Source organism: Chenopodium album, chromosome 26 (assembly GCF_948465745.1).
Source record: "Chenopodium album chromosome 26, dcCheAlbu1.1, whole genome shotgun sequence".
Lineage (NCBI taxonomy): Eukaryota > Viridiplantae > Streptophyta > Magnoliopsida > Caryophyllales > Amaranthaceae > Chenopodium > Chenopodium album.
In genome coordinates this window covers 17,090,719-17,113,494 of record NC_137859.1, presented here as the reverse complement: position 1 = coordinate 17,113,494, position 22,776 = coordinate 17,090,719, and the positions used below count along the sequence as shown (strand labels likewise).

At 36.4% G+C, this 22,776-nt stretch overlaps 2 protein-coding genes across 2 annotated transcripts; one reads left to right on the top strand and one right to left on the bottom strand.

Annotated features, from left to right (window-relative positions):
- The first annotated feature begins 1,729 nt into the window (after nt 1-1,729).
- LOC145617668 (plasma membrane-associated cation-binding protein 1-like) lies at nt 1,730-5,079 on the top strand. Its single transcript, XM_081672397.1, has 5 exons — nt 1,730-1,915; nt 3,186-3,315; nt 3,641-3,730; nt 3,855-3,939; nt 4,544-5,079. The coding sequence occupies exons 2-5, from the start codon at nt 3,205-3,207 to the stop codon at nt 4,873-4,875; spliced, it is 618 nt and encodes a 205-aa protein (XP_081528523.1). The 5' UTR covers nt 1,730-1,915; nt 3,186-3,204; the 3' UTR covers nt 4,876-5,079.
- A 571-nt stretch (nt 5,080-5,650) lies between these two features.
- Nucleotides 5,651-22,019, bottom strand: LOC145616902 (uncharacterized). Its single transcript, XM_081671619.1, has 6 exons — nt 21,914-22,019; nt 21,195-21,859; nt 18,767-18,824; nt 18,562-18,679; nt 18,347-18,464; nt 5,651-6,114 (listed from the first exon to the last, which is right to left on the bottom strand). Exons 1-6 carry the CDS (start codon nt 22,017-22,019, stop codon nt 6,073-6,075), a joined length of 1,107 nt encoding a protein of 368 aa, XP_081527745.1. The 3' UTR covers nt 5,651-6,072.
- Nucleotides 22,020-22,776: the final 757 nt, after the last annotated feature.

Sequence of the window (22,776 nt, the reverse complement as noted above, 5' to 3'; positions counted from 1 at the left end):
TGAAAAAGAACATGCATACAAGTATTTGAAAAAGAACATCTTGTGTTTGGCAAAAGAACATGTTTGTGTTTAACAAACATATATATGTTTGATAAAATGTTTTTCAATAATACAAAATATGTTCTTTTTGGTTCGTATGTTCTTTGAATTTGGCTCGTATTTTTTATTTTTATTTTATTTATTTATTTATTTTTTTTTTGAAAAATGGCTCGTATGCTCTTTGTAATGAATTCTTTAACGTATGTTCTTTAACGTATATTCTTTAACTTATGTTCTTTAACGCATGTTCTTTAACTTATGTTCTTTTATGTTATTTTAAATTTTGAAATTTGAAATTTAATTTTAAAATGAAATCTTGAATTATTTTTGGTGGAAAATAATTTAGAGAGAGAAAAATAAAATAATTATGGAAAGTTAAATTTTTGGAGAGAGAAAAAACTATTTTTGGGAAACTGAAATCTTGGTAGAGAATTTTTACGGTAATTTGTTATTTTTCATGAAATTTAATAAAGTTTTTATTATGTTCTTTGTGTAATGTCTTTATGTTATTTAGTAATACATGTTCTTTGTTAAAAATAAACGTGTTCTTTTTCAAGAAACTAAATGTTCTTTTTCATACACCTAATGTTCTTTCCGCCTTTTTTTTAACCGGGTGCACCATGCGCATGGTACACCCGGGTGCACCAACCATACATTACTCTTTAGGCCTTGTTCATTTTATGTTAAAACTATAATATTCAGTAACTTAATATTCAATATGTGGCAAATTTAACCTGTTTTATATATTTATAATAAGTTCGGAGCTATTTTAAGAAAGACCCAAAAGTTGGATCGCTATGAATCAGTACTAGGAATCTTTAGAAGAAGAATGTCCACAATTAGGACTGATATGTAGCGTCAATTTTCTTAATAATTATTGTACATTGGTGGTATATTTACGGTACCTTAAATGATTAAAAGTCACTACGGTATAAATAAGCTAGATAATTCCCGAGCTATGTTTGTTTTTGTAAAATTAATAGTAATTAAAATTCAACTATAGAAGTGTCTAGAAAAATATGCATACAATAAATAATTAAATATTAAAGTTCCTACACAAATTAATAATTTTGTAAAAATCTAAAAAAAAAAAAAAAAAAAGTTAAGTAGAGTTTAGGAGGAAAAATTTCCTCCAAAAAAAAAAAAACTCTTCTTTAGTATAGGTATATAGATGTACCTTTTTTTTAATGCTCTCTTTAAAAAAAAACTCATTCTGTAAAATCAAATCCCATTATAAAAAGGTAATCATGTTCTTTATAAAACTTATTTTAGACCTATTTACATTAAAATTATATCCGGATAAAAGATTACCTCAGAGTAGGTTAAAAGTTACTCAAATTAAATAAATTAAAAGTTATCCTTAATTTGTTTTATTTACAATCGGTGTACAACAATTTTTTTTTTTTTTTTTTGATAGTTATATAATATATCATGCAATCAGTTGTGATTATTAATATCACATGTCATTTGTACAAGGTGACAAGCAAGGGCAGCCATAGACATTGACATGGCAGGCTGGCTTGTTGAGTTGGCTAACTGTCCAGTTGTCATTGATTTTGATCACAATTGTGCTATTTTTGTAATTACATTACAAAATTAGGGTTATTTAAGTGCTTAATTGTCTATATGTTTGATAGCTTAGTATTATTGGTAGTTCCAAAAACAATAGTTTCTTAATATTTCTAGTGGCAGTTGGCTAATTCCAATTGCTGTCGTGCATTCAAGTCTCTGATTTTGATTGGATATTCATATTCCAAATAAAAGGAAGGTTGATAAATCAAAGAGTGTTTTATTTGTGTTACATCATTTAAGTCTCAAGTGTTGTGTTTGTTTTCTCTAGCTCCTTCTCTTTTTCCTCCATCCATCTTTTGTTCAGGTAAAACTTTTATATTATCTTTCTTTTTTAAAAGTTTTGTTCTTCATGATATCTTTGCTTTAATTATAATTTGGTGTCGCAAATCAAAGGTATAAGCCATATATGATATCATGTCGTGTATAGAGTCAGATTTGGTTTATCTCATGACAAATGCGTTATAAGGAATTGTTTCTTAAAAAGTTATTGCATGTTTTTTTAAAGTTACTTACAATTGTTGGCATGCGTGTTTTGTCGGATGGGAAATTATTTGTTCATCACAAAGGGAATTTTGTTAGTTAAGGATTCATAGGAAATCTCTACGAAATTTTGAAAGAAAATAGAGATTAAAGGAGTATTTCGTGCTTTATTAATATGTTAATTGCTGTTAGAAACTTGTTTTCAACTTAGCATGTTGCTCACACATACTCCCAAAAAATGACCAAATAAGATAATTTGATAAGATAAGCTACTATGTTACATCATATTTTAGAAAAAAAGCTACTTCATAAATCATAAGTTCGTTGAAGGTTTGATTAGGAAGATAAGCTACTATGTTACATCATGCTTTAGAAAATAAGCTATTTCATACTACGTTTTGTAAGAAATTAAAATATTAGGAGAAAATAAGTTACTTTATACTGTCAACGTATATAAGCTTTGGTTTCTTTTAAAAATAACTGATGAAAAGTTATATTCGTTATATTTTTTTATATTTTCATTCCAATAATCATACAAGATAACTTTTATAGTTTTAAAATATAAGTATAAGAATCAAAGTAACATCATGTTTTTACGGAGTATTTCATATGTTTCTTAAGATTTAATGTTGGATCAATAAGAAGAAATAAGCTACTTTATACTATACTTTAAAGACAAGCTTTACAAGTTAATAATATGATTTAAAAACTTTGATTTTTTTTCATAATATATTGATAAATATTATACGAAAAAATGTTTATTTTTTCATTTCAAAATTTGCACAATTTATACAAATATAACTTTTTTCTAATACTTATAGAATATTTAAGAATTAAAGTTAAACATGAAAAAACAAGTACGTAATTTTGTCATATACAAAGTATGGTGGTATATTATTCCTTTGATCTGTTTTATTTTCCGAGTACTCGTATTAGAATAAGAAAGTTCCGTCTAAATTACACTACCAATGTTATTATGAGATTACAGGAAGTAAGTTTTTATCATCTGATCTATTGACACAAGAAGTAACAAAGTTCACTTTGAGAATTTCATTGTTGCTTATTAATTGTAATTATGTTGATTTGACTTTTAGGTTATATTAACGGATAAACATGGGATATTGGAAAACAAAGGTTCTTCCACAAATTAAGAAGGTTTTTGGAGTTGATGTGGCCAAAAAAGCTGCTGCTGTTGAAGCATGCAAGTCCTTTGATGACTCTAAGGTACCAAATTTAATTTATGCATGCATGCCTATTTCAACAAGGCACCCTAAGAGTTTAGAAAGTAAGGGAAAAAAAATGGTTATTGATTGTCAACTACGTTAAGTAGTAATAGTTGGACACACCCAAGTTTATTTGATTAGTTCAAGTGTTGGGCGTAAAAGGGTGATACCTAGGACCCTTAAAAATAAATGTTTGCGTCATTGTTCATCTTACCTCTATCAGCACTAAAAAAAATTAACGATATGGTTAAAAGACTATGAACTTATGAAGTTACCATCCAATCATCTATTGTTGGGAGATTACAAATTATTTTACGTGTTTATAGGAGGAATTATCCAAGGAATTTGAGGAGAAGAAAGGTGAGCTGCAGCCCAAAGTACTAGAGATTTATGAAGCTTCATCAGCTGAAATCAAGGTCAGTGTGTAAGGAAACAAATTTATGATCAAAATAATTTTCCAATTTGGAATTTAAGGGATATTATTTGCAATCAGATCATCTTAATTACTCCAATAATTTATTGTGGAATTTTTTTATATAGACTTTGGTAAAAGATCCTAAAGAAGCTGGCCTTAAGAAACAGTCGGCTGAGGTTCAGAGCTTCCTTGAAAAGCTTGATAAAATTGGTAAGTCGTTTCTTCACTAACTTCACATTTTTCTTACAGAGTATGTTAAATTAATACTACAAAACATTTGTTAGAGGGTCGATCAAATCTCATTTACATTACTGTCTTTTCGTGGCTCTTTATCGATCCATAATAAATTTTCTCTGAGGAGCACTAAACCACTACAATATGCTGAGTTACTTTTAATCCTGAAGTAAATTTATGAGCAGTGTTTATACATTAGCTCTCAAAAATATTTTGCTAATAACTAAATGTACACGTAAGGCTGCAAGACAAAGCTTATGTTCATTCTGCTCACTGTCAAATAAGCAAACTTCAAGGATTAATGGTAATGTCGTATATAAAGCAATAGAAGAAATTGAAAATCATTTCTGAAACAATACCAAGTATGACACAATGAACGAAAGTTCTTACTATTGAAGTGAGACATCAGTGTTAAAGGACTAGCTCAACCAAAAGCTTAAGCTGATGGTTGAAGCCCGGGAATATGTTATATACTCTAACAATCAGTACATGTGATCCTTTCATAACCCTTTATCGACAGGGTTTCATTGATTGATTAATTGGTTGAACTATATTAATCGATTGGTTATTGTATATGCAGATTTCCCAGGTTCCAAAGTAGCCCTTGAAGTATGTTCAAAGTTCGGTCCAGCTCTGGCTCCAGGTCCAGTAAAATTCGTGTTCGAAAAGGTCTCAACATTCATTGTCACAGAAGAGAAACCCAGGGAGATAGAAGCCCCAGCAGCAGCAGTAGCAGAAGAAGTGACCACCACAAAAGAAACAAGCGAGGCAGAGAAGGAGATAGCCACTGTCTCAGAGGAAAAGCCTAGTGAAGTTGCAGCCACAGTTGCAGCCGATGCGAGTACAGCTGAGACAGCACCCCCTCCCAAGGTGGAGCAGCCACAAGCTGAGGAACCACCTAAAAAAGCTTGAGCAATCAACTGCATTATTGATCAACATTCAACAACGTACGCTTAAGAATGAACTCTTCCTCTCCTGCTTTCTTTTTGTACATTTGTGAAGAATTGTAAAAGTGTAATTTGTTATATACTCATTTTTTTTAGTTCCCTGCTTCTTTTAAAACTTGTGAAATTGCAAAGGTTCTTGTTATGGTTTACATGTATCATTTGTTTAAAATTTTGAGGGGATATTTTATTATTGTAACTTCTTTTACTTTCTTTATTATGCTGAATATGTAATTAATACAGTATTTTATATATAATTCAGTGTACATTCCACGAATTGTGGAATAAACAAAGTTATGTAAACTAATCGTCACAATTTCTCAAAGTAAATACTTAGTTATAGGCCAAAATCATGGAAAAATCTAAGTAATAACCAAGTCAAACACTTGAATACATACCTATATCAAATGCAAACAATAAATACCCGAGTTCAAGTAACAGAAACAATTAATTGAATGCTACTATTAACTATTTCCGATTTGCAAATGCCGCACAGGTTACAGAGAGGCCGTTTTGTACTTTTGTCTATCATTAATTAGTTTGTATTATTGATACTCTTAGTCAATTGTTAGAAGCAAGTGGAGGAAAATGACTCCATGTTTTCCACGACAAAAAAAGAGATGTGAGCTGGTGGTATTGTCAAAATTCCAATATTTGAAGGGAGGTGATGTGATATGATATATTAGCTCAAAAGAGTTTTTTGAAAGCAAATAAGTAACACTTGCATAGTAATTGATATGAACACCACTTTTACATGGAATTATATTTTATGTATAAAAAAATTAAAAATAAGCCTGCTCAGCTACCAGCTCGAAAACTACTTCACAGCCAAGAGACTTAACAAAATTACTCTGTGAATAACAGAGCAACTCTTATGTATGCTTTCCGAGGGACTATCTGATACTGTATTTATGATGACTACCCGCAAGAAGCCATTGTGGGAATGTTTTGTTCAACATATAAGCCCACTGTACTATAACAAAAGGCAAGAGGCGCCATATGCTTCTTACTGATGAACTTTCGATTGGGTTGTTTCTTTAACACTTCAATCAGTACAACAGAGTTTCTTTAATACTATTTTACTGTTTCAGCCCCGGGGTGGGCAACATTTTTGGTTAAGGAATGCCTCCACAATAGCTAGGACTACGACAGATTGGGAGAACGGCTATGGCTTACCAGGTCGATATTGCCCAATCCCTATCAGGTCCTGCAGAAATAACAAGTAAATTAGCTCTTTGGTAAGCATGTTGTTAAAGCATGTTTTTAGATACAGAACTCAGCACAACAAAGCATTTCATTTATAGGGGACAAGTGACCATATATAAATCTCTCATCCCATCCCATCCCATCCCATCCCATCCCATCCCACCCTACTTTTCTATCTTTTCTCCATTGAATATAAAATAATGTTATATCTATTCAATAGACAAAAATATTAACAGATAGAAATTTAGTGGTGTTTGACTGCCTGAACATCATATGTTCACATGAAGCATAAGCTAAAAATCCTTTAGCATACACTATCTTTGTTGACTACTATAAAATAAACACATGTCAATTATTAAGATGGGATATCCTCCACAAACATGTTAACATAGAGTTGACAATCAATCAATCAATCAATCAATCAAAGCCTTAATCCCAAAAGTGGGGTCGGCTAACATGAACCAAATTTGATTATTCCGTGTAGTCATCAACATAAATCTTTCTCCTCCATCCCTTACGATCCAAAACTTCATCCTCACGTAAATCCATGCACTTCATATCCTTCCTCACTCCTTCCAACCAAGTCATCTTTGGTCTCCCTCTTCCTCGTTTAATCCCTCCATGGTCCCACTCTTCCACTCTTCGCACCGGTGCACCCTCGGGTCTCCGTCTTACATGTCCAAACCAACGCAGACGATTTTCCCTTAATTTATCTACAATGCCCGCCACACCTACTTTCTTGCGAATAACCTCATTTCTGATTCTATCTCTTAAAGTGTTTCCACACATCCACCTTAACATGCGCATTTCCGTAACCTCCATCTTTTTAATATGCTCTTTCTTAGAAGCCCAACATTCTGTACCATAGAGCAACACTGGTCTTATGGCAGTCCTGTAGAATTTTCCCTTCAACTTTAAGGGAATGCTGCGGTCGCATAGCACTCCCGTGGCCGCTCTCCATTTAAGCCACCCTGACTTAATCCTGTGGGTCACGTCTTGATCAATGTCACCATTCTTCTGGATGATCGACCCTAGGTACTTAAAACATTCACTCATGGTCAAATCCTTTCCATCCAAACTCACCACTTCATTGCTTGTCCCCCTCTGAGTGCCAAAACGACATACCAAATATTCAGTCTTACTCCGACTTAGCTTAAACCCTCTAGATTCCAACCTTTGCCTCCATTGCTCCAACTTGACATTAACCCCATCCTTAGTCTCATCCACCAAAACGATATCATCTGCGAACAGCATACACCATGGAACCTCATCTTGAATTGGTCTAGTTAATTCGTCTAGAACCGTTGCAAAAAGAAAAGGGCTTAATGCAGACCCTTGATGCAATCCGATTGTAATAGGGAAATCTTTTGTCAACCCTCCGCATGTCCTCACATTTGTTGACACATCCCGATACATATCCTTAACTAGGTCTACATACCTTCGTGGGATACATATCCTTAACATAGAGTTGACACTCTTCTTTTAAACACTTTTGCTAACACATAATTTCAAATATTAATTTCTTCAATTATCAATAACCAATATTACAAAATTCGGTATTTTCTAAATATTCGTTGATTTCAAAATATTCGTTGAGACAAATCTAACAAAGCCTTACTTGACTATGATATTTCTCAAATATAAATCACAAATTGAGTCAAAAGTAACTTTTGTGAATAGTCCCTAAAGTCAAAACATGTCCATTAAAAAGAAACCAAAGAAGTATAGACCAAGAATTACTTGGGCTGAAGCGTATCCAGCATTCATGGCCATTAGTCTGAATTCTACGCAGAGACAGTAATCAAATAATATTTTTTACCTTTAAGCATAGACATTTTAAAAGAATGGCTCAATGTAATTCATTCATTTAGAGCCAAAAGATTCCAAAAGCCAGCTCCAAAGCTGTAATATGGTTCAAAGTCCAAACAAATATCTAGCTATATGCTCCAACTCTTATCTCCTCCTATCACTAATTCAATTAATACTCCTAACTAGTTTTTACTTTCTGCAGATCATGAATTTTTTTAACAAAAAAAAAAAAAAAAATGGAAAATGATATAGTTTGAAACATCATAGTTTCTGTTACTGCTTACTAAAAACGTTAAGTTGCATAGAGAGCAAGATGTTGGTTATCAATAAGGAGATAAGATAATCTCACCTCATAAGACAGCGATTGATTGAATATACATGCACTTTATCCAAACTAAAGGCATCAAAGTTGAGACCCTGGTGCTTGGATTTTACCAATGCTATTTTAAGTCTTAAACCTAAGGTCAACAACTACAGATTCTAATTTAACTCATCACTTAAGCCGTGAAACAGAGAGGAAGTTTAGAACGGTTTTCAATAAGCTAATGGTTGGGGGAATTTCGACTCTTCAGAAGTTCAGGTTGGGTGAAGGTGTGAGACAGTAGGTTGTGGGAAAAGGGGAGGACACTAGTAGTGCTAACGATGATGTTGGGGTGACAACAAGGCCAAGTTTGGTTATAATTGTTGGCAGTTACGGCAGGAGAAAATGGATAGAATGAAGAGAGACAAAGTAAAGAAAGAGTAATTTATCGAAATGAAAAGAGGAGCAATATGGTCTATTTGCCAAGCCGACCCAAGTAGGGATGGCAATCTAGTCCGGATCCGACCCTACTCCGCCCCGATCCGAGGTAAAAAATCCGCTCCGAGTCCGAGAAAAAGTAATCCGAGTTCGACTCCGTTAAAATAATCCGACTCCGAGTCGGAGGAGGGTCGGAGTCGGATCCTACAAAAAATCCGAGAAAAAAAAACCGACTCCGAGAAATATCCGACTCTGACGGATTATCCGACTTCGATAAATCGTGAATTTTGGTGTGGGTCATGGTGGCATTTGGTGTGGGTTGTAAAGGCCCAAATAGCCCAATTTCTCAAAGTATATTGAATAACGGAAAAAAACTCGAAGTCAGATCGGATCGGAGTCGGAGGTCGAATAAGTCGGATTCTCGAAGTCGGAGTCGGATTTAGCCTCCGACTTCCTGTTGGGTCGGATTCGAATTTTGCATAATCCACTCCGAGTCCGACCCGTTGCCATCCCTAGACCCAAGTTTATCACCTTGATAAACATTTGATGTTCAATCAAGAGGTAAGTGCATAATTTCCTGTATAAAATGAAGGACATTTTTGTAATTTGCCTTCTCGCCGTCCACCGTCAACTAACCGTCATCTTCATTTTTGTAATTTGCCTTATCGCCGTCTACCGTTAACTAACCGTCATCTTCTTCATCCTTCCTTCACCCACCTTCTTCATCCTTCCTTCACCCACCTTCATCTTTTACATCTACTTCTTCCTTCTATTCCTATCCACCTTCATCTTCTTCTTCCTCCTTTGATCTCTAGCAGACCCACCTTCATCTTCTTTTTCACCTTCTTCAAGTTGCTTCAATGGAGACTTCACTAACACCAACAAATGAAATCCCTAAGAAAAAAGGAAGAAGTAAAGGGCATGGCTAAGTAGCTAACGTCAATGGGTTGGTGAGCTTTCCTTCCTCCATTGTAAGAATATCGATGTTTCATGTGCACAAGAAGGATATCAAATGGCTCTAACTTTCTTACACGAATGTTGGTTTTCGCGCGGTGTACAAAGAGTGAGGAAATTGGGTTTTATTGTAGTTGCGTGGATATTAAAGCAACTTATCCACCCCATTGCCACTCGATGAACATGCAATAGAATATCAAAGCAATATTTATCTAAGTGATAAGCTTGTATTTCCTCCTTTTTGCTATAATAAGCTTACCACATAAGGAAATGCCATAATTTTGTTTAATTTATAGTTCCAAGAACAAAATATGGTGCAACAATTTTAAATTAGTAATAATAATTCACATTGTCTCCTAGTCTTTTCTTGTTGTTAATAATTTCATTGCAATAGAATCATGTCTTCCTAAGTCCCAGCTTTTGAACTACTAGGAAAAACAAGACATCCCTCGACAAAAATTAAAAATAAATTTATTGATTACTCCATTTGGTAGTACTAGTAATAATAAAAAAAAAATTAATTAATTAATTAATAAATAAATAAATACAACTAAGGCTCTAGTACATAGTTTAGTATGTACTTGTATTGCAATGCACAACTCAAAAGAATCAAATAAGGTTGTATGTGTGTGATCTATTGAGTTACTAAATGCATAGCTTAAGGCCCTATTCACTTCACCTTACAAAAATAATATTAAGTAAAAATAATTTAAGTTAAAATAATGGTAAGTGGTTATTAGCTTATTGTATACAATAAAAATTTAGATACTTCAGCAAAAATAAGGTTAAGTGCACGGGGCCTAAGTATAATTTCTTTTTTTCACTAAGAATGTTAAGTGGTCATTAGCTGATTGTATACAATAAAAATTTAGATAAATTCAAGAACATTTTAAATAACAATATTTGTTTATATATTCATCAAAATTCTATACTTAGTCCTTTTCTTTATGCTATAATCATGGATATTAAATTGACGAATTCAATTCAAGATGATACAATATGGTGCATGATGTTTACTGACGATATTGTGTTGATTAATGAGACGAAAAAAGGTGTGGAAAGTAAGTTGAAATTGTGGAGACAGACTTTGAAGTCTCGTGGCTTGAATAGAGCAAAAGTAAGACGAATATTTGGAATGTAAGTTGAGCAGTGTGAGAAACAGTGAGATATAGAGCAGGTTGGTTAAAGTGGAAGAGTGAGACAAGTTATTAATGTGATTCTGACGTGCCCCATAGATCAAAAAGGAAATTCTACTAAACTGCAATAAGGCCTGCTTTGTTATATGGTATAGAAAGTTGGGTAGTAAAGCATTACTATGTGCATAATATGAATGTGGCGGAGATGCATATATTGCGATGGATGTGTGGCCATACACGAAACGATCGGCTGAGGAATGAGATGATTAGGAAGAAAGTAGGGGTTACATTGATTGAGTACAAGATGAGGAGATTCGCTTAAAATGGTTTGGAGGCTTAAAGAATTGCAAAGCGTTCAGATCGCGATAGGTAGGAAAAGACCTAAGAAAACTTGGATGAGTATAAAATGTATTGAATGACATGAGTGCTTTAAGGATTGAGTGACATGAGTACTTTTATTATTTAATCCTGCTAGCGTTTTATAAAATGTATTGATTTCCTTTGCTAAAGTTTTCTCAAACCTTTATGTTTTTTTTAATCCAATGCTTTAACTATTCCTTTAAAACTTTCTTGAATTTTACTCTTGGTTCTCTTTTAAAACTCTCTAATATTTCTTCAATCTTTTTCTCACTTTACTCATCTTTTTTCAAACTCTTTCAACTAACTATCTTGTTATGTCCCCTTCTTTGCATCTTACGGTTCCTAATGACAATTCATGTTAGCCAACCCCAAATCATTTTTGGAATAAGACTTTGTTGTTATTGTTGTTGTTATATTAATTAAAATATGTAACACCTAGATAAACTAAAAAAGCTTTGTCAAAGCTTTTTTCCTTTTGGGAGTAGGGAGGCAAGAAGTTGATTTAGAATGGAGACTTTGATAACTAAACATCACTTATGGACTAGACCCTATTAAGTATCATTACCAATGAAAAAATTGCAATTTTAATATTCCAATGATAGAATAGAAAAAAAAAATAATAATAACAAATACATTAAAAAAAAACATAAAATTAGTGTTTACTTATATATTCCATTCGTTTCATTTTTATGTACAATATTGATTGTGAAGGTCGTTGACCTATAACATCTCTCATTACATTTTAGTAACTAAAATTCAAAATTTGATATTCTTAGAGCACAAGACCCCGCATAACTAATCTCTTTTCCTAATATCATGGAAATAATCTAGAAGATTCCCTTAGAAGTCTTAGATTGTGAGTAGTTACAAGATTTCAAAACTAAATTTTCATGTAATTTTTTCAAACACTTGTTTAAATATTTTTTTAAAAAAAATGTTAATATAAAATTCAAGTACTCATAAAAATGATGAACAATTCTTTAGATGCTATCTAGTGTTTATATTGGATATTTAGAGGCTTTATACAAGTTAAATAGCTCAAAGTGCTTTTAAGGCACGTATTCAAAGCTAGATATGATATTTGTACCATGAGATGCTGGGAATCAAGTCAATAATTCACTAGTTTTCTAAGGAACATTAATTTAGATAAAAGGTAATCTAGAATGGAATAATGTCACTTACCAAGTTGTCTTAAACTAAGTTTGAAGCAAGATAAAAACGCCGTTGAGCGTTAGCTTAACTATATTTTAAAAAGGTAAGGAAAAGAACTTGTTAAGATTCGCTCCTCAAACAGAAAATTATTGATGAAAATCGATTCGTAGACCGGTAGCTTAATGGTTAATCAGATATGGCCTATTTGATATTGAGTAGGTAAGAGTAATCTCTTGTATAGAGCAATATAGATGGGAAACCGTATTTTTCCACCTTTAGGCAAGATGTTTCTAAAAGCAATATACAATAGAAATTTAAATCACTTCCCTAGTTTAAAAGCATTGTCAACCTAACTCCCGGCCTCCAACACAAAGAAATTAAAAAGGGTCTAAAACAGGGACGCATTCTTAAGGAATCAATGGAATAAGTTGGCAAGTCAAGCCTCCTGCCCTAGCCCTTGGAATTAACTTTGACAAAATATCACTTTTCTTTAAATTATCTTCATTAAGTATATTTTAGGTGATAAGAGTCCATATTAGCAAGCTAGGTAAAAGTAACATTTTTCTATCCCAATTCTGTCTTAATTGCATCTCCCTTGTACATCACAATCATGTGGACCTTATGTTGCAAAAGATTATAAACTTCCTCAATTTTGTTATAGTTGATATGTTTTGACTTTTGATACTATTCACAAACCTTACTTTGATTTACCTTTAGTGATTTATAGCAGTGGGTTTCCCGCTGCCAGTCCCAAGCCTGGATAAAGGAGGAGGGTTACGGTAGGCCAGTGACAGCCAGTATAAAACTTCGTCACATCCCATGACATGAGCCAAACAGATATTTTCGTGGGGGCGTTCCCTACTCAGCGACGCGCTGCACTTCCTAGACCCGGGTGTAGTGATAAGTATGCAAGGGTTGCTAGGTCGTCGCCCAGAAGCGACGCGCCACATTGCCCGAGTGTGGTGTCAAATGAGCAAGGGCGTGCCATTGGGGCGTTCCCTACTGAGCGACGCGCTGCACTTCCCAGACCCGGGTGCAGTGATAAGTATGTAAGGGTTGCTAGGTCGTCGCCCAGAAGCGACGCGCCATATTGCCCAATTGTGGTGTCAAATAATCAAGGACTTGGAGTTGGGATCAGGAGGGAGCGTGGGAGAAAAGAATTTAGTTTGCGGATTGGTTCTTGGAATGTGGGGTCTCTTACGGGAAAATCAGCAGAATTGGTAGAAGTAATGAAAAGACGACGCGTGAACATCATGTGCCTCCAAGAGACAAGATGGACAGGAGAAGGAGCTCGAGGCTTGGTTTTGGGGTATAAGGTATGGTATGTTGGGCAAGAAACGAGCCACAGAACAAGGAATGGTGGAGCTAGGAACGGAGTTGGTGTGGTTCTCGATGAGAGGTTGGCAAAAGAGGTGATCGAGGTCTATCGGAAGAACGATAGGTTGATAAGGCTGAAGTTGCTATGTGGCAAGGAGATTGTGAATGTTATCAGTGCTTATGCTCCCCAAGTGGGTTTAGATGCAGAAGAGAAACGACAATTTTGGGAGGACCTAGACGAGGTGGTGCAGGGTGTCCACCACTCAGAGAAGTTATATATTGGAGGGGATCTAAATGGGCACGTTGGGGCGAGCCGAGATGGCTATGAGAGTGTCCATGGAGGCTTTGGGTATGGGCAGAGGGACGCCGGTGGTGAAGCTATTATGGATTTTGCCCAATCATATGATTTAATTTTGGCTAATACTTGGTTTAAGAAGAGGGATTCACACTTGATAACTTTTCGGAATGGAGCAAATGCAACTCAAATAGACTTCCTGCTCACAAGGAGCATAGATAGACAAAGTTGCATAAACTGTAAGGTTATCCCAGGGGAGAGTGTGGTCACCCAACACCGGCTATTGGTAATGACTATTCGTCTGAAAGAGAAGGCGAAGAAAAAAGTTAGACAAGAAGAACCAAGGATAAGATGGTGGACCCTAAGGGATGCAAAAGCTAAGGTTTTTACAGAAAAGGTAATTGAAGAAGCGGATTGGGATGGAGAGGTGGATCCGGACATGACCTGGTTACGAATGAAGAACTGTTTCCTAAGAGTGGCCAAAGAGGTCTTAGGGGAAGTAAGGGGAAGAACTTCGGTACAGAGAGATACTTCGTGGTGGAATGAAGAGGTGAAAGCAGTAATTAAGCAAAAAAGGGAATGCTATCAAGCCTTAGGAAAATGTAGGAGTGATGAAACCTTTGCAGCGTATAAGGAGGCTAAGAGTAAGGCAAAGGCAGCTGTTCGCCAAGCAAAAGAAAAGGCATATCAGGAGGTTTATGAAAAGCTTGATTCCAAGGAGGGAGAAAGGATCATTTATAAGATGGCAAAGAGAAGACAAGAGGCAAGGAAGGATATTGGCATGGTGAAGTGTGTCAAAGATAAGAACCAAATGGTCCTAGTGCAAGAGGAGGGCATCAAGGACAGGTGGAAGGGGTACTTCGATGAATTATTTAATGGAAGTAATGGAGTTGTGATAGGAGATACCTCTATGAGTGATGAAGAAATCAACATGGAGTATGTGCGAAGGATTAGGAGAGTAGAGGTGGAGATTGCACTGAGGAAGATGAAACCTAAGAAGGCGGTTGGCCCTGATGGGGTACCGATAGAGGTGTGGAGGTGTTTGGGTAAGATTGGTATTGATTGGTTAACAAACCTTTTCAACAAGATATGGACGGCTACAAGGATCCCACAAGATTGGAGGAAGAGCACCTTGGTCCCGGTTTATAAAAACAAAGGAGACGCTCAAGATTGTTCTAACTATCGAGGAATTAAGCTTATGAGCCATACTATGAAGTTGTGGGAAAGGGTGATTGAACAAAGGTTGAGGGCATGCACAAGCATTTCAGATAACCAATTTGGTTTTATGCCTGGGAGATCTACTATGGAGGCAATCCATTTGATAAGACAAATGATGGAGTTTTATAGGGTAAAGAAGAAAGATCTTCATATGGTCTTTATTGATTTAGAGAAGGCATATGACAAGGTGCCAAGAGAGATACTTTGGTGGGCAATGTTGAAGAAAGGTATCCCACGAAGGTATGTAGACCTAGTTAAGGATATGTATCGGGATGTGTCAACAAATGTGAGGACATGCGGAGGGTTGACAAAAGATTTCCCTATTACAATCGGATTGCATCAAGGGTCTGCATTAAGCCCTTTTCTTTTTGCAACGGTTCTAGACGAATTAACTAGACCAATTCAAGATGAGGTTCCATGGTGTATGCTGTTCGCAGATGATATCGTTTTGGTGGATGAGACTAAGGATGGGGTTAATGTCAAGTTGGAGCAATGGAGGCAAAGGTTGGAATCTAGAGGGTTTAAGCTAAGTCGGAGTAAGACTGAATATTTGGTATGTCGTTTTGGCACTCAGAGGGGGACAAGCAATGAAGTGGTGAGTTTGGATGGAAAGGATTTGACCATGAGTGAATGTTTTAAGTACCTAGGGTCGATCATCCAGAAGAATGGTGACATTGATCAAGACGTGACCCACAGGATTAAGTCAGGGTGGCTTAAATGGAGAGCGGCCACGGGAGTGCTATGCGACCGCAGCATTCCCTTAAAGTTGAAGGGAAAATTCTACAGGACTGCCATAAGACCAGTGTTGCTCTATGGTACAGAATGTTGGGCTTCTAAGAAAGAGCATATTAAAAAGATGGAGGTTACGGAAATGCGCATGTTAAGGTGGATGTGTGGAAACACTTTAAGAGATAGAATCAGAAATGAGGTTATTCGCAAGAAAGTAGGTGTGGCGGGCATTGTAGATAAATTAAGGGAAAATCGTCTGCGTTGGTTTGGACATGTAAGACGGAGACCCGAGGGTGCACCGGTGCGAAGAGTGGAAGAGTGGGACCATGGAGGGATTAAACGAGGAAGAGGGAGACCAAAGATGACTTGGTTGGAAGGAGTGAGGAAGGATATGAAGTGCATGGATTTACGTGAGGATGAAGTTTTGGATCGTAAGGGATGGAGGAGAAAGATTTATGTTGATGACTACACGGAATAATCAAATTTGGTTCATGTTAGCCGACCCCACTTTTGGGATTAAGGCTTTGATTGATTGATTGATTGATTGATTGATTTATAGCTATGATAAAACATAATCATGTGAGATCTTATTGGAACAGTCTTAATGTACTACCTCCGTTAATAGTTATGTGCAACTTTTGCCATTTTTGTCCGCTAAGCATTATGTGCAACAAAAAAATTTCATTCCTCTTTTAGTCAAAAAAAACTAGTCAAATGTCATTTTTACCCTCATTTAAAAAATTAAAACACAATTTTTAACTATAATCAGATTTAATTAAACACTAATTCTCACCCAATTCTCACCCCAACCAACCCAATCTAATTTATTAACTCTTCATCTTCAATTCAAGAAACCCAAAACCATCTTCATCTTCATCATCATCTTTCCCCATGTTTTCTCTCTCCTCTTTCAATCAATTATCTCTTTGAATTTTTTATAGATCTTCTTTCTCTCTCTTCAACATCAATAATTTCTTAAGATTTCTGGGATTTTGGGGTGGTTTTTGTTTGGGATTTCGTCGGGCTTTTGCGGTGGGATTTCTTCGGGATTTCGTGGGGTTTCGTGGTGGGATTTTGTGGGGTTTCGTGGGGTTGGTGGTGGTGGGTTTTGTCGGAAGTGGTGGTGGTTTCGTGGGGTTGGTGGTGGTGGATGGGTTTCGTGGGAAGTGGTGGTGGATGGGTTTCGTGGGGTTGGTGGTGGTGGGTTTGTGGAAATGGTTGTGGTTTCGTGGGAGTGTTGGTGGTGGGTTTCGTGTGGAGTGGTGGTGGTTTCGTGGGAGTGTTGGTGGTGGGTTTCGTGGGGTGTGGTGGTGGTTTCGTGGGAAGTGATGGTGGATGGGTTTCGTGGGGAGTGGTGGTGGTGGTTTCGTGGGGGTGGTAGTAGTGGTGGTGACGCCGGCGTTGAAGGCGGCGGTGGTGTTGATGAAGGTGGTATGGGTGTTGTTGGCTGGTTTGGTGGTGGCAGTGGGTGTTTGATTATTATCACTCTCTACCTTAATTACATACCCTTATAATACATTAATCACCATTATCAAATTTTGCATTGGTGACCGTGTCAAGCCCCAAAGTTGCACAAAACTATTAACAGAGGTAGTATGTAATATCAATATCAACTTTTTATAACTTTTACATGTTGATAATTAGAGATATTAATCGTTAAAGTTTAGAGTTAGCAAACATGATATAAGGAACGTGTCAACTTTAAAAATAATTTAAAAAAAATGAAAAAATGACGAAGGAAGTATTAAACATGGAACCTCTGGTAGAGGACAGGGAAATCCTTAATGGCTTCAGCCAAAGAGGCTTCAAAGTGGAGCAGAACCTATCTTAGAAGTAGTAATATTTTGTGAAAGCTTTAGTCACCATCTTAAGAATTGGTATCAGAAACCAAGTAGTCGACAGCCTGTACCTGAACTCTATTTACAAGGACTGGACATCCAGAAAAGTACGCTACTCAATCAGTGTTGATGTCCCGGACTGCCTGTAAAGTGTAAACTAACACTCAAAACACTATAGGTCCATAGCATGCGAGGATCAACATTGATCATTACTTTAAAAGAGGAAAACAATTTTTATAAAAATTCAACAGCCACAGAGCAGCACATTTGCTGGATAAACCATAGGGGGCTCAACCACCTTAATGTATATCCATCTATCTGTGAAGCATAAGCAGCCACAAGGGGTATGACCCAGGGAAGTGGAAGTGACACTGTTGACATACAGAAGTAAATCTATGTTGCTACACAAATCACAGGGTATGATAATGAAAGTGCTAAGAGAATACAGTGAGAACGATGCATCCAGTGAGGCTGTTTAAAAGCCATGAAATTTGGTGAAAAAGAACAAGGCAACCATGTAATAGATCGTCAACACCCCATTAAACAACCAAAGTAGGAACAAGAGGGGGAAATGAGAAAAGGGAAGGCAATTGATGACAATCTCAATACACAAGACGAATGCACTATAGACAGGTCATAATTTGTTGGAATTACAAAAAGAAACAGTAAGAGAGTTGAAGGCATACCTGGCAAGCCTTATTTTTGGCTCTAGTTTCTGCAGTACTAGGTATGTCATTATTGGGTTTCATAAACTTCTTCTCCCGCCGTTCACAGGAACCCCACCCATCAGAAAACCTACCTCCCCTTGTATAGATCAAAATTGGTTGTAAGATAGACTATTAATATATATGTTAATGAGTCACTGCAGCTATTCAAACACATGAAATTTGAGTATACTTACTGCATATAAGCACGAACTACAAATTCAGCACGCTGAACATTACGATTCTCATCAAATTCAATGTTCTTATCTCTTATTTCGAATGAGACATTGAAGTAAAATGCTATCTTCCTCCAACCTACACATCACATCAGAGGTTCATACTTTCACAAACTACTCAAATAGGATGATAAAAGGTTGTAGAAAATTGCTTTTTAATCCATACCTGACTTTTTGATAAAAGGACTTCCGGATATAATAGTATAATCTGACTTCTCAAGAACCTGGTCATTACCAAAAATAGATCAGAAGTATAAAGAGGACTAAAAAAAAATAGCATAAAACCTTTCATCTACATTATAAGAGCCCTTGATCAAAAGTTTAAGGGCAAGAGAGATAACAGTTAGAAATTAGCATGGAATGTGTTTCATGCTATTAATGAATCAAAACCAATTATCAAAAGTTGAAAAGTATGACATGCTCAACACCCACCCAGATGCTCTTTTTGTGTATGCAATATTTAATTAGCTTTGGTATAATTGAAGTTGGTATAAACTTGATTTCTCTAAGAAGAATAAGAGTAATAGGATAGTCAGGAGCTACAATTAGATTATGATAGGATACAGACAGACCATAACGCACACATCAATAGAAATGATTCAAGGCAACATTTCTATAAGAAGATACACATGAGGATGAAGCATTGGATCGTAAGGGATTGAGGAGGAAGATTTATGTCAATGACTACTCGGAATAATCAAATTTGGTTCATGTCAGCCGACCCCACTTATGGGATTAAGGCTTTGATTGATTGATTGATTGATTGATTGATACACAAAAGTTCTATAGGCTAAACATTTCCCATATCTAAACTAAGTTACAACATGCCCTTGTCACTAAGATAATCATGCTGAATTTATTAATAAAACAAAACAAAGTTGTCCATCACTCAACCAAATCAATATTACAAAAACTATTCAAAATGATGATTCTCAAGAGCCAAATATTTCTCTAAGATTGCTCAAGGTGGCCAATTAGATCACAGAAGTATTACTTCCTCCATTTTTATTCACTTGCAACACTGTCTTGTGGACGCACTTTGGAATCAAGATTGTATAATGTAAACGGACAACTTATTCAAAAATATTTTAGACATGATACCTAACCCTTTTTCTAATCCTTGTGCAAAAATTATTTTGATAAAATCGCTCGTTTACCTCCACCAATCACGTCCTAAAACTGCATGCCTAAGAGGTGTGTAGCAAGTTGTTAAGGACAGAGCAATCGGGAAAAATAAGAAAACATGAAACAACAAAAACAACACACAATATTTTTATGTAAAAACCCCTCCGCAACAATAACGGGAAAAATCACGGTATCAATCTCCAAGGACAAAAACAACTTTACTAGCAATAATTTCAGTGGTACAATGATCACCACCACAATTATAATATTAGATACACTGTATATTTAGGAGGAGTCTACACTAGTACTCTCAACATGATACTTAAACTAATTGTAAAAATACCCCTCACACCAATAATGTGTTTGCCTCTCCATCACTTCATCACTACTACAAGCCTACAACTTTAGCTCTCCTAATTTCCTCTTCTTCTTACCCTTGCATAAACTCACAGCACATATATATATGAAATTAATGCAAAGCTTCTCCAACAAGCTTTAACATCTACATGCATAATTATATGTACCTCAAAGTCAACACCTATTGTCTTACACAAGTAGACTAGGCATATGACACCAACACAATAGTTTCACTTAGACTTTCAAGTCCAACCGACATTCTCTTTGGTGTCATATGAAAGTCCAAGTTAGTGAAGCTATTGTGTTGGTGTCATATGCCAAGTCTACAGAGTAACCGACATACCAATCACTGCATATATAATCCTTCAGAATCGTGTCATTGCCTCAACATAATTTCCTTGCAGCCCTTATTAGATATAGCAAACTTAATAGATCTACTTATTGTAGTGAAGCATCAACCCAACACAACCTCTAACCTTAGGGGACATCCTGACTTTCGAGTAAATTTGAAAATAGGAAAACCACCATGGTGAGGAAATTGCAAGGATTCAAACAACTTAATTCAAAGTATGCATTCCACTTCCATACAATTTTGCATACAGCCTAAAATTCTACTTGCTTGCCTCAGTTGTGTTTATATCTTATATTAGCTTGATCAAACCACTAATTCTCTAACAGCATAAATGATGCACAAAAATAAAGTCCATCTGCAAATCTATTGAATACACCAAATTAGCTCAAGTAAAACCCCGAGTACTTTGTAATCTGTTGATACACACAACCAGTTCAAAAAAACATTGTCAGTAAAATAAATTTAAAATTACTATACTAAAATTTGTTCACACTTCCAAATGAAAATAAACAATCGTCTTAATTTCACAAAAACCATTAAATATAATTCATCAAAAACCCGCTGGAAACTCCATATAACTGAACAAATACTAGCTCATATATCCAGAATTCAAATTTAAACAAAGAACACATAACTTACAAATGCTTAATCACCTAATTCATACAAAATTCCAACAATGCATAAAAACCAGATAAATTACTCGAATTATAATTAAAAATACACAAAAATAGCAGCAAAAAGAAGGATGAAATAGACTAACCGACATAGCAGCATCTTGATAATCCTTAAAGAGAGAAACAGTAGGAAAACGACCACTCAAACAATGCGAAAAATTCTCTTTATCTTCGCAAACTCTATACTCAACCTGCGGAGAAATCTGCTGCTTTGGCGAAGAAAAAAGCTGATGATTAACCGGAAAATGCTTAACAAGCATCAAATCAGGGCTACTCTCAGTAATCTCAGAAACACAAGGGGAGGAAATTCTCGACATCTTTTGCGGGCGACGAAAATGGCGATGATCATCATCGGAAGAAACCCTAATTGAGCCATTAATGGCGTAATTTGGGGGAGATTTGGAAATAGATGGAGGAGAATTAGGGTTGCTGACGAATCGAGGCTTGGGAGGAGATTTGAAATTGGGAGTGTGATTTAGGGTTGATGATGGTTTACGGAATACGGTGGAGGCGGTGGTGGTGGGAGAGGAGGAAGAGTAAGAAGCCGCGGCAGCGGAGTCGATGACTGCCCACAATGCGGCGTCGTCGAGGTCTCTATCGTCCACTGGGAGTGAGGCCATCAAACTCAAAGTTTCAAAGGTGTGTGTTTGAGTTTTTGAGGAGTGAAATGGTTTCAAATTTGAAAATGTTGAGGTAATTGGCGCTATTGTTGGTTGGCACCGGATAAACAAGTACCAAGAGTGAGTGAAGTCTCAAGAGTCCAAGAGATGGAAATACTAAAACAATATCGTGTGCTTCGGCTAACTGATACTGTGAGTCTCTGAGACGGAGTATGTGGTTAGCCTGTGAGAGTATTCACACCAATGAGAAGAAATTTTCTCCCTAGTCAATTTCTCTCTCTTCTCACCCATTTATCCTCAAGAGTAATTATTTTAAGGAAAATTTCACATTTGCTACCAGAGAAAGCACCCTATTTCACATTTGCTACCCCTTTAATTTTTTATTTTATATTACTACCACACAAACACGCTAACTATTGTAATCACTACCACTTAACGGAATCCGTTAGGATTTCCGTTAAGTTTATTTTAAAAAAAATTTAAAAAATTTTAAAAATTTTAAAAATAAATTAAAAAAAAATTAAAAAAAAACAAAAAAAAAAAGTCAGCCACCCAAAAACCCTAGCCCTCCCCGTCAGCCACCCTCCCCCCTCCCCCTGCCGGCGGCCAACGCCCAAAGATGCGGCGGCCGGCGTCGGAATCGAACCCCCCCTTCCCCACCCAAAACCGACAACCCTAACCCTTATTTCCCTGCCCGAAACCACCACCACCGACACCACTGTAACCCCTAAACCCGGCGACGCACCATACCACCACCACGACACCACCCTAACCCCCAAACCCAGACCACCACCACCCACGTGCTTTCCCACGAACCCACCCACAAACCCACCGCCTAGACCACCACCACCCACAAACCCACTCAAACCCACGAGCCCAGACCACCACCCACCGGAACCACCAAACCCAGACCTGTCGGAATGGGTCTAGGGTCGAGTTTTCAAGGGGAAGGGGCAGTTTTGAAGGGGAGGGGGCTGGAATCGGGGTTTGGATTGGGTTTTCGAGGGGAGGGGGCTGAGATCGGGGCCATTTTCGGCAGCCTTGGTCG

Bases quoted from the DNA above. Each gene is read 5' to 3' on its own strand.
- LOC145616902 (XM_081671619.1), bottom strand. From the start codon at position 22,019: ATGGGTGAGAAGAGAGAGAAATTGACTAGGGAGAAAATTTCTTCTCAT. The intron at 21,860-21,913 runs GTTAGCCGAAGC...TGGACTCTTGAG, and splicing joins CTCAGAGACTCACAGTATCA to ACTTCACTCACTCTTGGTAC. The intron at 18,680-18,766 runs GTATGGATTAAA...TGTGATGTGTAG, and splicing joins TCCTTTTATCAAAAAGTCAG to GTTGGAGGAAGATAGCATTT.
- LOC145617668 (XM_081672397.1), top strand. From the start codon at position 3,205: ATGGGATATTGGAAAACAAAGGTTCTTCCACAAATTAAGAAGGTTTTT. The intron at 3,731-3,854 runs GTCAGTGTGTAA...TTTTTTATATAG, and splicing joins CTTCATCAGCTGAAATCAAG to ACTTTGGTAAAAGATCCTAA. The intron at 3,940-4,543 runs GTAAGTCGTTTC...TTGTATATGCAG, and splicing joins TGAAAAGCTTGATAAAATTG to ATTTCCCAGGTTCCAAAGTA.